The sequence below is a fragment of the Nycticebus coucang genome, chromosome 5 (genome assembly GCF_027406575.1).
Source record: "Nycticebus coucang isolate mNycCou1 chromosome 5, mNycCou1.pri, whole genome shotgun sequence".
In the NCBI taxonomy this organism is placed as follows: domain Eukaryota; kingdom Metazoa; phylum Chordata; class Mammalia; order Primates; family Lorisidae; genus Nycticebus; species Nycticebus coucang.
In genome coordinates this window covers 75168690-75181677 of record NC_069784.1, presented here as the reverse complement: position 1 = coordinate 75181677, position 12988 = coordinate 75168690, and the positions used below count along the sequence as shown (strand labels likewise).

General features: G+C 36.6%; 1 protein-coding gene across 2 annotated transcripts in view; it reads left to right on the top strand.

The window, feature by feature from the left end:
• FBXL4 (F-box and leucine rich repeat protein 4) overlaps nucleotides 1–12988 on the top strand; it is a 90114-nt gene that overhangs the window by 22890 nt on the left and 54236 nt on the right. Inside the window, exons 2-3 of one of the 2 annotated variants that reach the window (XM_053591987.1) lie at nucleotides 4197–4314; nucleotides 4970–5553. In XM_053591987.1, the coding sequence (XP_053447962.1) occupies nucleotides 5042–5553 (512 nt within the window). In that variant the 5' untranslated portion in view covers nucleotides 4197–4314; nucleotides 4970–5041. Of the gene's footprint in view, nucleotides 1–4196; nucleotides 4315–4953; nucleotides 5554–12988 lie in introns of both variants that reach the window. The other variant, XM_053591986.1, reaches the window with a different exon arrangement.

The following is a 12988-nucleotide window of genomic DNA, read 5'->3' as shown; positions in this document are numbered from 1 at the left end:
TGTTCTCCCTTGTCTATACCTCTTAATTTCTCTTTTCCGTTGTTATGTGTAATTGTATTATTTAACTTTGTTAAGCATTTTATAATATGGAAGATGTGGTTGAAAATAAGTTGTATTATAATAAAATCATTCATTATAAAGCAAGTTGTTTCCCAGGGAGTATAAAGTTTCAAGATACAAGTTAAAATGGCTGTTGTTTTGTATTCCTTGATTGTGCTAGTGTAAATGTTCAGTGCGTTACAGAGAATTTCTTGCCTCATAATCATTGTTGATAAGTGATTCAATTAAGCAACAAATAAAACGAAGCTTATCCTCTTTCTAATTCTGATCTCTTATTAAATGGAAAATATCATTTTTACACCTCGTGAGAGTCTTTAAAATTAGTTTTTGAATGAACTAGAAAAGAAAATCTCTACCAAAAGGTACATTTTATATTCACCCTTTTGGACAAATTTAGTGTTCTTGACTAATATTTATTTATTTATACCAGGTAGGCAAAAATCATTTTGTCTTTGAATCCCATTCTCCTCATAAAATAGTTACTGTATCTTTTACACTTGCTTCATTGCCCAGGGGGATATTCATTGGTTATCACAAGTTGCCTCGGCAAAAGTCCAGACAGTACGTGGCCAACTTGGACTTCTGGATTGGTTGTCACTACCCACATGGGTCCCGAGACAGTGACTCCATTCTGTTTTCCAGCTTCATTCCCCAGGGAAATGTAAAGGGACCTATCTTGTCTTCTCCATATGTTCTTCCCCACCCCTAAAACACTATTGTGTGTCATCTTAGTAGATTGGAAAGGAATTTAGAATCAGTGAAGGGCATTAGCAATGGGTTTGTACCTTTTTTTTTATTTCCATACCTTGCTTATCTCCGCAGGTTCTTTTTTTTCTTTTCTTTTCTTTTTCTATTGTTGGGGATTTATTGAGGGTACAATAAGCCAGGTTACACTGATTGCATTTGTTAGGTAAAGTCCCTCTTGCAATCATGTCTTGCCCCCAGAAGGTGTGGCACACACCAACGCCCCTCCCCCCTCCCTCCTTCCCTCTCTCTGCTTTTCCTTCCTCTCCCATACTAATGTTTTCAGAAAAGCACTTCTGGAAAAAGAAAAAATATGTATTTGCTTTTTCAGTGTACTGCACTCTGATTGCCTTCTTTCAAAAATTTCTTTTGTGATTTTTAGCTTGATTCCACAAAATATTAACTCAATATTATTTTTATACATAGAAGGAAAACAACAGAGCATTCATTTTGCATTTCTGTCCTGAAGAAATTTGAACATGTAACACACATATTTACAGTTTATAACTTACCTTTACATATGTTGCCGCGGTGTAAAGTTTTATTTAACTTTAACACAGCTTAAAAATGGTATTGCACATATCATCGTGCTGCTTTTGATATTGTTTTATAATCTACAGTGGTAAAAGCTAGCTGAGAAACAGTGAGCAGGTTGGTGGTTTGATATATGTCAAACAGTTTGACTTTCACGATTTGTCTCAATCTTTTCACCAAGAATGATTATGAAAATTTACATGAATCGTATCTAATTTTTCAGATGTTTCTTTGGTTCTAAAGCACTTTTATTTTCTGATAAATACTGCTTTATAAAGAAAAAGGGAAGAGCTTAGTTGAAGCAGTTAATAGACTGTGGAGTGAGAAGTGATGTTGAAAGATCGTACAGTTTGTTCATCTGACCGCCTTGGCAAGTGGTTTTCAGTTCTTCCTTGAATATTTCCAGGAATAAAACATACACAGTTTTCTTTATTTCCTAGATTTTATTTTTACAGTATAATTTCATTTTAATTCTTTTTATTTTTAGAAAGAAGGATCAAGAAAGAGTCACTCTTTGAAAAGTGACTTTTCCCTGTTTACTTGTGGGCCTATTTTGAAATAAAGTACATATGATAGTAGAAAGATCTGTACCATTTCAGATTTTTGCTTTAAAGATTTGAGATTTGTGCGGTTGTAAAATTTTTTTTATTGTATGGATTTATATTTGTGGTGGGCAAAATGTTTGAATAAAGAAATTATAAATTAGATAAGTTGTTTTTTCCACATTTATAGCATGACCTGTGCTTCTGTATTTGGTGTTATGAGTCCTGAGCTGAGCCTGGTTCCTTGATTCATGGTGCATCTTGGGAACATGTGCTGCAGAAATACCTTATTTATTGTAATAAATGTTTTTGTCCTTCTTCAGCAAATAGAATAATAGATTATTCTATTTTTTTAGTTCTTGTAGTTCTTTTTATTTTTTTATTAAATCATAGCTGTATACATTAATGCGATCATGGGGCACCATACACTGGTTTTATATACCATTTGACGTATTTTCATCACATTGGTTAACATAGCCTTCCTGGCATTTTCCTAGTTATTGTGTTAAGACATTTATATTCTACATTTACTAAGTTTCACATGTACCCTTGTAAGATGCACTGTAGGTGTAATTCCACCTGTACCCTTGTAAGATGCACTATAGGTGTAATTCCACCAGTTACCCTCCCTCTGCCCATCAGTTCTTGTAGTTCTTGTGGTGCAGATTCCTCCATTTGATGAGTATAATGACTGCCTCTCATCATGATTTGTTTTCTATTATGGTCTGTAGTTTTTTACTCTGGTGCATCCTTAACGAAGGTGTGGTCTGTTCTGTGTTTTAGAAGCATCTCTGAAAAGAGGTTTACGTTGGCTGCTACTGGTCCTTAGGTTTTACCAGTTCAGAACTTCTTTTTCTTTTTTCATTTTTTGGCTTGGAAATGGGGTGGAATTCTAAGCCATGACAATGTGTGAATTTCGGCTCACATTCTGTGAGTGATGCATACCTAATAGGGTGCTGTTCTGATGACTTTCCGCACTTTGGCTCAGTTGATTGATGTCAGGCCTACTCAGGCTTCCCGATCAGTGAACTAAGTTTTTTATAGTCCTGGTTGCATGGATAGAGTGATCTTTTCTAAGTTTTGGCTTTATGAAGGTCCTCCCATATGTGACCCTTGGAATAACCTATCTGCATGGGTGGTTGAAAGTCCTCTTGTCACCATGATGGCCTGTCACTGGTTCCATGAGTCACGTGAGCTTTGACTTTCCTTTTTGTTTCTTACAGCTGTGGATTCTCCGTGCTTGCTTTGGGCTCAGCTTTTTATTGTTACACTGGTTATATTTTAGTGTGTTTGAATCTGGCTGAGATTGAGAGGCAGAGGGATGCTGGTTTATAATTTAAAATTATTTTAGACTTTTATAGTATTTTTGTTCACTAAGCAGCTTGTCAAATATTTTGTGCTTAGTATGTGCTGAGTACTTTGAGAAACAAAGATCTTTGGCTATTCCCTCCTCAAAGAAGCTTCTAACATAGACTCTAGTGGAGATTCCCTCCTCAAAAACTTCTAACATAGACTCTAGTGGAGCTAAGGTACAGATCTAATAAAAATGCAGCACCAGTAGGTGCCAGAGAGTAAACCTGCTGGTGTGGAATTAAGAAGTTGGAAAAGAAATTACATATAGGAAGGGAGACAGAGTAAAACATGAAGGGTGGCTGGAATTTGTCTGCCTTTGCTCTAGCACTAGAGCCTCAAAACACCAAACTGAGGAATGGATACTGTATTTTGTAGGTAAGAAAAAGCCATGGGAGGTTTATGAGTGGGAGAGACTTTTGGAAGGCTAGCTACTAAAGAAAAGTTGGCACATTCCCCTTTTGCTTAGGAGAAGTTACACTTAAAACTTTACAGGTACAAAAGTAAGTGCATTTGAGTTCCTTGTTCGTGTCAATAAAATGTCATCTACTCAGGACAGGGCCAGGCCTGTGTTGTAAATGAGTAGAGCTAACTGGGAAACAAGGTGGCCACTGTGAGAGGTCAGGCCTCTTGGGGTCCTTTTGATTGTTAAAGATTACAAACTAGATAAAATTTTAAAAGTACTCTTTGGCCTCAGTAAAATATATATGCAAACATAGTTTGAAATATGTTTCAAACTATTTGCCATCTCAATACAGATAGGGTTCATTATTACATTTTTATTATATCCTCTCATAACATTTTAGAAATATATTATTTAGAATTGTCCACAAAATTCAGAAAAATGTAGCTTGTTTGATTTGAAAGTTCTGTGTCTAATAATTGGCTGTTTATAATAATCTTTTTAGGGTATTTGACTTCCTAAGGTAGACATAAAAATATTTTCCAAAACTCTTTATCTTACAGGTCAAAGGATGTCACATTTCAGTACTTGTATCTGAAGTCAGCATGCCAATTTCAGGCTACATGGACGAATGCCAACTTTTGCATTTCCCATGTTTATCCTATGACCATGCTATCTGGGGTGAGTGATTTCTAAGAGTACCCAGCAACAAAGCACCCAGTGACTGTGAATTGCCCTAACAAATAATGCTAAGAGTTATAAATTAAACACTTTTCTGGCTGTTTGTGATGTGTAAGGCAGTTAATTTAGTTGGTATGTATTATTGACTGTCAGCACCAATGGACTATATTCCCAATAATATGATAGCTGTGCTTAGCATGTTAGAAAAGAGTAATAATTAACAATAGGAAATCATTTGTTACAGTATGAAATTATGGCAATGCCTAAGATTCTTATGAATTTACAGCAGTATTTTAGTGGTTCACCATATATTTTAAATAATTTTTAAGCTTAAAATTGAAAGAGTTGGTATTTCTCAAGTGATGGTTTTAATTTTTGTGTAAAATAAGGCTTTTTGGATCATTCATCATCCATTGCCTTATAATATCATTGTTGCTTTCCATGTAACATAACATGTACATTACAATATTTAGGTTTCTTAAAATGCATTAATATATTATTTGTACTGGACATTAACATTTATAGTTTAAAGCTTGTTTATTCAGAGTTTCATTTTGGGAAATTACCTTGGGGATAAAGCTTGTTTGTTACCTTATCAATGCATTTTTCTGCTTATTTGAATTATTTTACTTTCCCTAGCCATTCATTTTTTTAGAACATCCTTCAAAGAGTTCATGCATCTTACTGAGGACACCTGACCTTTTGAAGCTTCATAATTCACATCTAGATGTCACCAGTCTTTCCCATGTTAACAATTTTGACTATGTTTTATTATATGTGCCTTCGGCGCCGAGCCAGGACAGCTACAAGAGGAGAGATGATGAACAACCATAGAACTATAGAATCAAACAGCCGGACTTGCCCTCTCAATGCAGAGGTGGTCCAGTATGCCAAAGAAGTAGTGGATTTCAGTTCCCATTATGGAAGTGAAAATAGTATGTCGTATACCATGTGGAATTTGGCAGGTGTACCAAATGTATTCCCAAGTTCTGGTGACTTTACTCAGACGGCTGTGTTTCGAACTTATGGGATGTGGTGGGATCAGTGTCCTAGTGCTTCTTTGCCATTCAAGAGGACGCCACCTAATTTTCAGAGCCAGGACTATGTGGAACTTACTTTTGAACAACAGGTGTATCCTACAGCTGTTCATGTCCTAGAGACCTATCATCCTGGAGCAGTCATTAGAATTCTGGCTTGTTCAGCTAATCCCTATTCCCCAAGCCCAACAGCTGAAGTAAGGTAAGACGCACTTTTTAAAGACTTAAAGTTAATATGGCTGAAAGGTTTTGGTGGTTTTAATTTTGGAGGTCTTTATTTATTGAAAGCCTTCTCTTAAATAATTTAAATGAATTAGATTTTGAAAAATTTCCTTGGTTTCCTGATGGGGAAAGGAGATAACATGTATGAAGATCTACTGCATGCTTTATACCTTTAACACCACACACTGTAATATTCATGGATGGTGATATTTTCATGTCACAGATTTTACCTAAAACAAAAGGCACAGATTCAACAAATAAGGACATGGTCTGTTCTGAGAAGTTAGTAGGAAATATGACTTTTGAAATATTTTCAGGCAGGCATTATGCTTTTAAATACTTTGAACAACTCAAAATAGGCCTGTGGAGTGATACACCCAAGGAGAACCTGAGGGTCCTGAGGGTATTAGGTTTGATGTTGGTTGTTTTTGTAAAAGCATATTCATTTAAAAATAAATATTGCTTTGAGTAATTCATGCATTCTGGCTGCAAGCCTGTTTACTTCTTTAATTTGCATAGCATCTCCTCTCATTTTTGTCATTCAACCTCTTATTTTTAAAAATATTATCTAAAAAGTACAGAATACAGTCTAGCACATACCTGGTTCTCCCGTGCCTAGAACACATCCCTCCTATAGCAAAGCCACTTCTGTCAACTTCCTTTTATCTTTCCAGAGTTTCTTTATAAATACAAATTCTAAAATACAAATATATTTTAATTCTAAATAAAAATTCAACTTCCTTTTATCTTTCCAGAGTTTCTTTCTTTCTTTTTTTTTTTTTTTTTGTAGAGACAGAGTCTTACTTTATGGCCCTTGGTAGAGTGCCGTGGCATCACACAACTCACAGCAACCTCCAACTCCTGGGCTTAAGCAATTCTCTTACCTCAGCCTCCCGAGTAGCTGGGACTACAGGCGCCCGCCACAACGCCCGGCTATCTTTTGGTTGCAGTTTGGCCGGGGCCGGGTTTGAACCCGCCACCCTCAGTACATGGGGCCGGCACCCTACGGACTGAGCCACAGGAGCCGCCCAGAGTTTCTTTCTAAATACAAATTCTAATATACAAATATATTTTAATTCTAAATAAAAATTCTAAAATACAAATATATTTTAATTTTCTTCCTCCACAAAAGTCAGCATACTAATCAAATTGTTCTTTATCTATATCTTATTTCACTTAGCAGTATATATTGAGTTTTTTCATACAAGTGTCAAGAGAGCTTCCTCATTCTTCTCTATAGTCGGAAGTCATGCATAGTGTATGTGACCCCCATTATCTAGTCCCCACTGATGGGCACTTAGTTGCTTCCAGTCTTTTGCAGCTGTAAATATCAGTGTAGGGAAAAACGCCCTCATAAGTCAACTCCCATGCGTGCAAGTGTATATGCTGATAAATTTCCCAGAAGAGTTGCTCAGTCAGGGCAATAATTTGATGATTTTTAACATTTTTTACAATTTAACAATTTAATTACATTTAATTTTAATTTTTTAACACTTGTAATTTTGATATGTAGTACCAAATATCCCTCAAAAGAGACTATGCCTGCTACTAGTCCCACTAGCAGTGTGTGTCTATGTATGTTTTGCCAAAGCCTCATCCACAGAGTATGTTAGTGAATTTTTCAATGTTTTTGCATTTTAAGTGGTTAAAATTGTTATTTCATGTTAACTTTGTTAAAAGTTAAAAGTCTTTGTTAAAATTCTTTTATATCTGAAGTTGAATATCCATCTTTTCATATGTGTAAGAGCCATTGATACTTCTTTTCCTGAACTAACTATTCATATTATTTGTTCATTTTTCTATTACTTGTTGACCTTATCAGTTTTCAGATCTTTATGTCACTTGCTTAAATCACCCTTTATTAAATAGTTTAATTTCTGCTGTGTGCTAGGCATTGTGTAGGTATTTGAGGAGTGGCAGTGAACCGTGGACAGAATAGACAAAAATCCCTGCCCAGGGAGCTCAGTATAGCTGGGAGCACAACTCGGGCATCTGTGGGTCAATAGGACCCCAGCTGCCAGAGGACCAAGGACCTACTGTCACCTTGCACACACTGCTTCCTTCATGTCTCTGTCCCTTCTCCTCTGGAGTGACACCTCCACAGCTTATCGGTACAGAAATACAGGGACAAGTCAACTTGGAGATTGCTGTTATAATGATTTATTTGTCCAAGGTAGTTTCAGAAGTACATTGATAATTCACTGTGAACAATGTTACTGAGTTATTTTTTTAAATCCAGAAAACCAGGATTCTTTAGTATATGAATTTTTTTTTTTTTCCTGAGAAGAAAAAAAGTAGTACTTTGAGGAGGATCTTTTCTTATGTGAGAATTGTTTCATTAGAACTCCGTCATTCTTTGTCTCTTTCCTACAAAGTTATCTACTTCTTTCAAAAAAGCCTTGCAGATTTGGGGATGAAATCCATGAAACATGTGATGTCTCTTCTCCAATCTAAAGCTTAACAGCTGCATAACAGAGTTTGAGTATAAATCATAATCTTGGGCTTCTTAGAATTATAATGTATGATTTGGATTAAAGTTAAAACCTTATATATATTTCTAATTTGTTTTATTGATTTTTAGTTTTATTCTACAGAAAATGCCATTAACTTGTAAGAGAAAAAGAATCTGACCAATGTATCAGTGCAGTATAAGAAAAGGCCTTTTGGGTGGTGCCTGTGGCTCAGTGGGTAGGGCGCTGGCCCCATATACTGAGGGTGGCAGGTTTGAACCTGGCCCCGGGCAAACTGCAACAAAAAAATAACAAGGTGTTGTGGCGGGCGCCTGTATTCCCAGCTACTCAGGAGGCTGAGGCAAGAGAATCACCTAAGACCAGAAGGTTGCTGTGAGCTGTGACACCACGGCACTGTACTGAGGGCAATAAAGTGAGACTCTGTCTCTAAAATAAAAATAAAAAAGAAAAGGCCTTTTTACAGGTTCTCACCTAATATTCACAATGTAAGGATATTCAGTGAACCCCCTGTGTGAAGGGCTCAGCTACAACTTGAACTTTACCTTAGCAATGAAAACAATGTACCTAAACATTTATACCCTCATATTAATCTGAAAATTAAAAAAAAGGAAAGACCTAAGTTTACTGGTTATGAGGTCAATAGATGTTTGTTGTAAGAAAAAAATGTTAGAAAATACAAAAACAAAGGAAAAAACATGAAAAGAATACCTATAATATTCTTTATAATAATAATAAAAGAGTATAGGTATATAATAAAGATATACCTATATTCTTCTTCCCAGATTCATTTTGGTGAATTTCTTTAGGCAGTCAGAAACAGTCACTGAACACCTCTCTGGCAGTTCACAAACTAGGCAGAGCTGGCTCTTACTCTTTGAGCTTACAGGCCAACCTAGACGAGGACTAGGAGGTCATAGGGAATATATATTGGCAGAGGGGAGAATCTAATCCTTGGGGCTCAGAAAGACTTCCCTGAGGAAGTGACAGCTGAGACCTGTGGGTTGAGGGAGGCTTCCATGTGGATAGGAAAGGTAGGGGAGAGAACCACACATTGGGAGGTGAGATCATGAGGTAAGATCATGGTGTTTGAAGAAGAAAAGTACAGGAGTGTAGAGATCTTAAATAGTAATTTCTAGACTTTGGGATTTTGTAGATATCTTAGATCTAGTTTCTCAAACTAGTTTCTAAACAGTTTTCTTTAGACAACTGTTGGTATGCAATGGAGGTGCATTTTTATTATGGAAGTGCTCCAGGAGAAGCTGGTATGGGAGTGGGGGAAGCCTGATAGGGAAGGGGAAGAAGTCAGGCAAGGATGCAGTTTCATGTGAAGCCCCTGTTTGCTGGGAGGCAAAGCTGCAGGGGAGCTGGGCTCTTAGACTCCTGCAGTAGTCAGTGTTTGCTGTGGCTGGAGTGGTGGGAAGGGGTCTGAAAATCTAACAGGCACATACCACTCTCTGGATGATGAGACCCAAGGGTAATTCTGTGAAGAAAAATGCAGGTATAAGCCCTCAGGAGTGAAGCAACCCCATCTGACAGGGGATCTAGGAGGGGTCAGCACAGTAACCTAGTCAACATAGTAATAATGATTATAAAAATTAACAACCTTTTTATACATGTAGAGTTGTCAGACTATTTATTTTGCTACATAAGCATAATTAAAAAGACAAATGAAAGACTAACGTCATTTATCACCATTATTTCATAAAAGAAACCTCAGTTTATAGCAAGAAATTAGCATGATGAGAATTTTAACTAATAGTTGGCCATTTTATAAGAACACATCTGTGCATATGTTTTTATGTATGCCAATATACATTCCCTTTCACATTTAGTCATGGAAAACTCTTATCATGTGCTATTGTTTGGAAAACACCAGGCTACTATGCCTGCTATTTTAATTGAGTGCATGGATTTGTGCAAACTTTAGGAATTAGCAAATAAGAGTCTGTTGGAATAGCTCAGAAACTTGTTTGCGGAAATGGACTTCTTATATTTCTAGAATATTCAAAATTCAAAAGCGGTCTTTTTCTATTGCATCTGATTGTGTTTTTCTGGTCAGCAAATGAAGCTGAGAAGTTATAAGTAGTTCTACTAGATCTTAAACTCTTTTGTCTTCTTGCCTAGTGTCTTAGTAAGAGGAAAAGAAAAAAGGTAGCATAGAGTATCCTGGTCTTAAGGATAAGATCTTAATGGATACTTGTGTAAGAGTCATAAATAGGCTAGCTCAGGGTTACTATCTGGAAAAGAGAGAAGGAAAGAAAGAAGGAAAAGATGACAAATTGAGAAACTGAGATCATATTTAAAAAGCTGATTGGAATAAAGTTATTTTGGAATGAAATTTAGTTGGTGTGGATTGTCTTTCTCCCTGGTCTTACAGGTCTCCTGTCTCACAGGTCTTAACTTCAGTATTATATTGAAGTTAAGAAAGCAAGGAGAAAGAAAGGCTGTCACAGAATTTGCTACCAAAGGGAGTTGGCTTAAGCAACAATTTCACAATTTGTCATGGTCTGGTGCTCTTGACTTTGTGGGCCACAGAACGTGATTTTGTCATTTAAGTCAGAATTGACCAGACTGTACTGGTTAATTTTATTTGTTAAAGCAGAATGCCAGTTTGTTAGTTTCTAATTAGAGATGGGCTGGAAGGAATGCTTGTTTCTTTTATTCCTATTTGTTTTCCTAAACCATCCCTTCACTTTCAGCTAGTGAACTTGAACAAGGTTTTGGCAAGAGCACTTTCTTTGATGGTTGCTAGATATGCTTACTAACTAGGACAAATTTTGGTCGCAGGAAAACTTTTTTTGCACTTCTGTGCCTGGCTTCAGACCTGAATATAGGTTAGAAAAGTTGCCCTCTCTGGTTTCCATTAGTGAAACACCTCTCTTCCTGTCTTGCCTACCTGCTGCTTCCTGGTTGCCTTGGAGAGAGTTTCTCAGTGGTTTAACAGCAGGTCAGCAGTCATTGGGAGAGTGGTTTGTTTATTGTTTCTTGAGCACTGGACACCTAGTGGTCATTTGATACCATCAACAGAAAGAACAGTAAATGGACTTGAAGAGAGAACGCTGTTGGTTCCCATCCCAGAATTGAGTGCTGTGGGTGTAGCCTGATGTGCAGCCTGAAAGGGGTTCCAGGCTGAATTTTGCACATAGGACACTCTAGATTTAAAGGCTATTTTTTTTTTTTTTTTTGTAGAGACAGAGTCTCACTTTACCACCCTCAGTAGAGTGCCATGACATCACACTGCTCACAGTAACCTCCAGCTTTTGGGCTTACGCGATTCTCTTGTCTCAGCCTCCCGAGGAGCTGGGACTACAAGGGCTTGCCACAACGCCCGGCTATTTTTTGGTTGCAGATGGCCGGCCGAGGCTGGGTTTGAACCCGCTACCCTCGGTATATGGGGCCGACACCCTACTCACTGAGCCACAGGCGAATGGTACATTTGAGTTTTTTAGATTTCTCCAGTACATAAATAAAATGTGTGGGAATAATATAATAATAACCATATAAATGTACAGGACTGCAAGTTAAAGGAGTTTAATCCTATCAACACTGCCCTGAATCTAGACAATGAAGAGTTAGGCTAGCTCCAGCAAAGTGTGTGTGCGTGTACGTGTGTGTACACAAGTGTGTTTTTGTCTTTGCATTCTCATTTTCACTGACTAGTTTTTAAAATTCTGGCTTTAATTTTCCAGAATAAAAACAAATTGATGGTCTTTTTTGTTGTTGTTGGATAAAACAGACATCTTTCTCTTTCTAACTTTAGCATGATACATTCTAGTTCTATTGGGAAATTTTAAATAAAAATTTGCTTTAGTGCAAATAGCACAAAATCATCTGTTTGTCTCATAGTTATTGTTAATTTAATTTAAGTGGCCATAGGTCTACAAAATAATTTTTCTGTCTTTTTATCATTTTTACTTTATACTTTTTACGTTATCAGTAAAATAAAATATAAACGAATGATATACTTGGGAAATGTTTATATTTTGATTTATTTTTAAATTTGTGATCTTGTTCCGCCTTAGGTTTGTAATTTGTACAGCTTCTGCTATATGTGTAACTACATGTGTAATGTTCATGCTATATGGAAGTAACACGCAAAACTGCTAAAATAACATTAATCTTTACATGTTTAAAACTTACTAGAAATGTTAGAAAGTCCGTTTAAAGTATCTTGTTAACCTTGCCTGTTTTGCATATTCTGCAAGGTAGAGGGGACTTCAGTAGATGAATGTATTATTGAGTAGAATATGCTCTAATCAATGCCTTTCTTTAAGCTTATATTTGTAATTTTATAATTTAATTTACATTATAATTTATTTCAAATTATGCATGAAGAGTATGTATTGTCTGTATATTTATTTACTGCAAAGTACCTGGTGGAGGTTATTTCTATATTACATTTTCAGTGTTTCTTTTACGCCTCACAGGAGCTGGTTTGGTTCACATGTGCTGTGAACCAGCGTAGGTGGTTATTTCCCAGGGTCCTGAGGGGTCTTGGACATGAGACATTTCTCCAACATTGTCTAATGTCAGTTTGTAATAGCAATGAAAGGATTGGTAAAACCAAACTTTGACTTTTCTCACACAGTCCACAGTTTACTCCATGATTTCTGGAAATAAACCATTCAAACCAGGCATACATTTCCCCTTCAACGTTGTCATTTATTCCCCAGTAGCTATGTGACTTGCTCTAGTTTACTGTGTAGATTTACATTAGTGTATTCAAATCACTTCTGCTGTTGGAACCCTTAAGATTTTTTTAGTTAATCTTCAGGGACACTTTTTGTGTCCATGTTGCAAGTTTGTTTTTCTGCCTTATCAGAGGAAGAAGATACTCAACCTACTTTTCTTTCTATTTAAACCTGCCATCATCTGCTGTTATTCCTTGGAACTCTTCCCCTGCCTCCCAAGATTGGTCATACTATGTGACAGTTCTTCATTCCT